General features: G+C 43.6%; 1 protein-coding gene across 1 annotated transcript in view; it reads left to right on the forward strand.

The window, feature by feature from the left end:
* Positions 1-2,441, forward strand: part of Myo5a (myosin VA) — a 132,898-nt gene that overhangs the window by 26,425 nt on the left and 104,032 nt on the right. Inside the window, exons 6-7 of the mRNA XM_023724058.1 lie at positions 1,252-1,395; positions 2,229-2,310. Coding sequence (XP_023579826.1) covers positions 1,252-1,395; positions 2,229-2,310 — 226 coding nt within the window. The remainder of the gene's footprint in view (positions 1-1,251; positions 1,396-2,228; positions 2,311-2,441) is intronic.

A 2,441-nucleotide genomic window follows, 5' to 3' on the forward strand; every position in this document is an offset into this window, starting at 1 on the left:
CCCCAGCACCACATGCCAGCCAGCCCCGCCCCCTGGTGGGCTGAGCTGGCCACACACACACACACACACACACACACAAAATAAATGTTTAAAAAAAAATGTTCATCTAAATTGCGACCATTTCTTCATTGCCAAAGCGCAGTAGAGTGATATTGCCTTGTTTCTGAAAGTGAAAATACGGTTTCTTGGACTGGTCAGCAACTGTGCTGCTGGCCGTGTTGCTGCTGTTTATTCCTGGTGTTTGTTTTCTGCTGTTTCTGTTCTGCTAGTGCTTTCACCTTTTTCCCTGGTTTGGCGATACTAACCCTGGTATCTTCAAACCTAGTGGCTTTGAAATACCCTTGCACAGGCCTTGCTACAAAGAAAGATGTTAACGTTGTGTGAAATTAGCGTGTTAAACATTTAATATAAGTCATTATGTGATTGTTTGCTCTTCTAACGACAGTATTCTTTTGCTCTGCCTTAAAAGAAAAATACTTAGATGTCACCTAAATCAAAAAGAAGACGGACTGGGGATATATCTCAGTGGCACAAGCCCCAGCTTGGCAAGCACAAGGTCCTGAGTTTCGTTCCCAGTACCAAGAAACCCAGTTTAGATTATATTGTCTAGCAGATATTTGCAAGTTAGATACAACCGTCAAACACTAGAGCCAGATTTTACTTCCTCTGGCTTCTGAAATGGCATTTAAATTGGGTGACTAGGACTGATGCTCTGCTAGTAAGCTGTCCAGCTGGACCTTCATTGGTCCAGGATCCGGTGTTAGAAACTGGCTTCTGAAAAGACCAGGAATACTGCAACAGCGTTGGCAGGGAAACACTCATGTGTCTTAATCGTCTTACTTACATAAAACAGTTTTCCAAGAAATAAAAATCTTGGTGTGTGACTAGCAAGACTTGTGCTTCGGCAGCTTCCGACTCCATCCCCTCCTTCTTCACTGGCCTGGGAGAACGTGTTTGCACATCTCAAGTGGCACGTGGAAGCTTCCTGAGAGCTGGGATCAGGCTTGCTGTTTCAGAAATAACAAGAAGAACAAGAGGATGTTCTGTGAGAATAACAAGACGAGCAAGAGCCGCTCATGTGCATCTGCAGTGGACAAAGCCTCTCCTGTGCCTGTGGGCACGATGGGCTCTGCTCCTAACAGAGCCTGCTATGAAGAGTTCTGTTCTGCTCTGTCCGCTTGTTCCTGAACAAATTTAGTGTCGTGTCACAAACCACACTTCTAAAATCTTATTTTCTTCCTTGCTTCTTAGTCGATTGGAAATGCTAAAACAACCAGGAATGATAATAGCAGCCGTTTTGGGAAGTATATTGAGATTGGTTTTGATAAGCGCTATCGAATAATTGGTGCCAACATGAGGACTTACCTTTTAGAGAAATCCCGAGTGGTGTTCCAGGTAGGCTGGCATGTTCTTGTGAAGTTGTACTCGTGTTAGATTTTCACTGTGGCAGAGCACGTGCTTGCTGGTGTGGCATGCATTTTATTTCTAAGTTGTCATTATTTGGTACTGAGCCTTGTACCCTGGGCCCCCACACCAATCTACAGACCATGTCCTTTTTATTCTTTATTTTGAGACAGGGTCTAGCTAAGTCGTTGAGGAACTCAGGGTGGGCTCAAACTTACGATCGCCTCACCTCAGCCTCCCAGAGTGCTGGGGTTGCGGCTGTGCACCGCCACACCCTGTCCAACCTTTCTATTTTTAAAACTAGCAGCTTCCGAGCAGCCAGGCTGTCTTACTATTGAATGTGGATGACTTGGGGTGAATGACTTGGGCTGTTGCCTGCAGATGTTTATTGGAAAGATAGTTTAAGAAAAAGTACTAGTCTTGTCTCCCTTCTTTCCTGCTTGCTGTGGAGAGCATCAGTTAGTTATATTTCCTTTCCTGCCTTCTTTTTCAGAGTATGATACTGTTTAGTTAGGTCAGTGAGGGTTAGTAAAGAGAAGTAAGGCCTCACTGTGGTGCCCAGGCTGTCTCAGGCTCCAGGGCCCAAGCAACCCTGCTGTCGTAACCCTCCCAAGTAGCTGGCCTGGAGGACTGTGCCACTGTTCCTGGCTTCCAGAGAGACTAAGTCCTGAGGGTTAATGGTCATATATAACTCTTAGGGTATTCGGGAAAGGATAGTTTATTTCACCAACTGAGACAATTAAGTATTATAATTGTGTTTTATGATAGAATCTTCTGCAGTTCAGAGTAAAATGCAGTAATTGAAATCTCTTCTTATTTCAAAGGCAGAAGAGGAGAGAAACTACCATATCTTCTATCAGCTTTGTGCCTCAGCAAAGTTACCTGAATTTAAAATGCTCCGATTAGGTAGGAATATATCATTAGATTCATGTGCTATATTGTTTTCTCTTCGTTTCTACATTTACTTGTTAAAAGGAGCTTATATTATACTGAAATACTTATGGATAAAATGGTTAGAAACTCTGCAAGTGGCCTCT

The sequence above is a fragment of the Octodon degus genome, unplaced genomic scaffold, assembly GCF_000260255.1.
Source record: "Octodon degus isolate 3935 unplaced genomic scaffold, OctDeg1.0 scaffold00105, whole genome shotgun sequence".
NCBI classification, from domain to species: Eukaryota; Metazoa; Chordata; class Mammalia; order Rodentia; family Octodontidae; genus Octodon; species Octodon degus.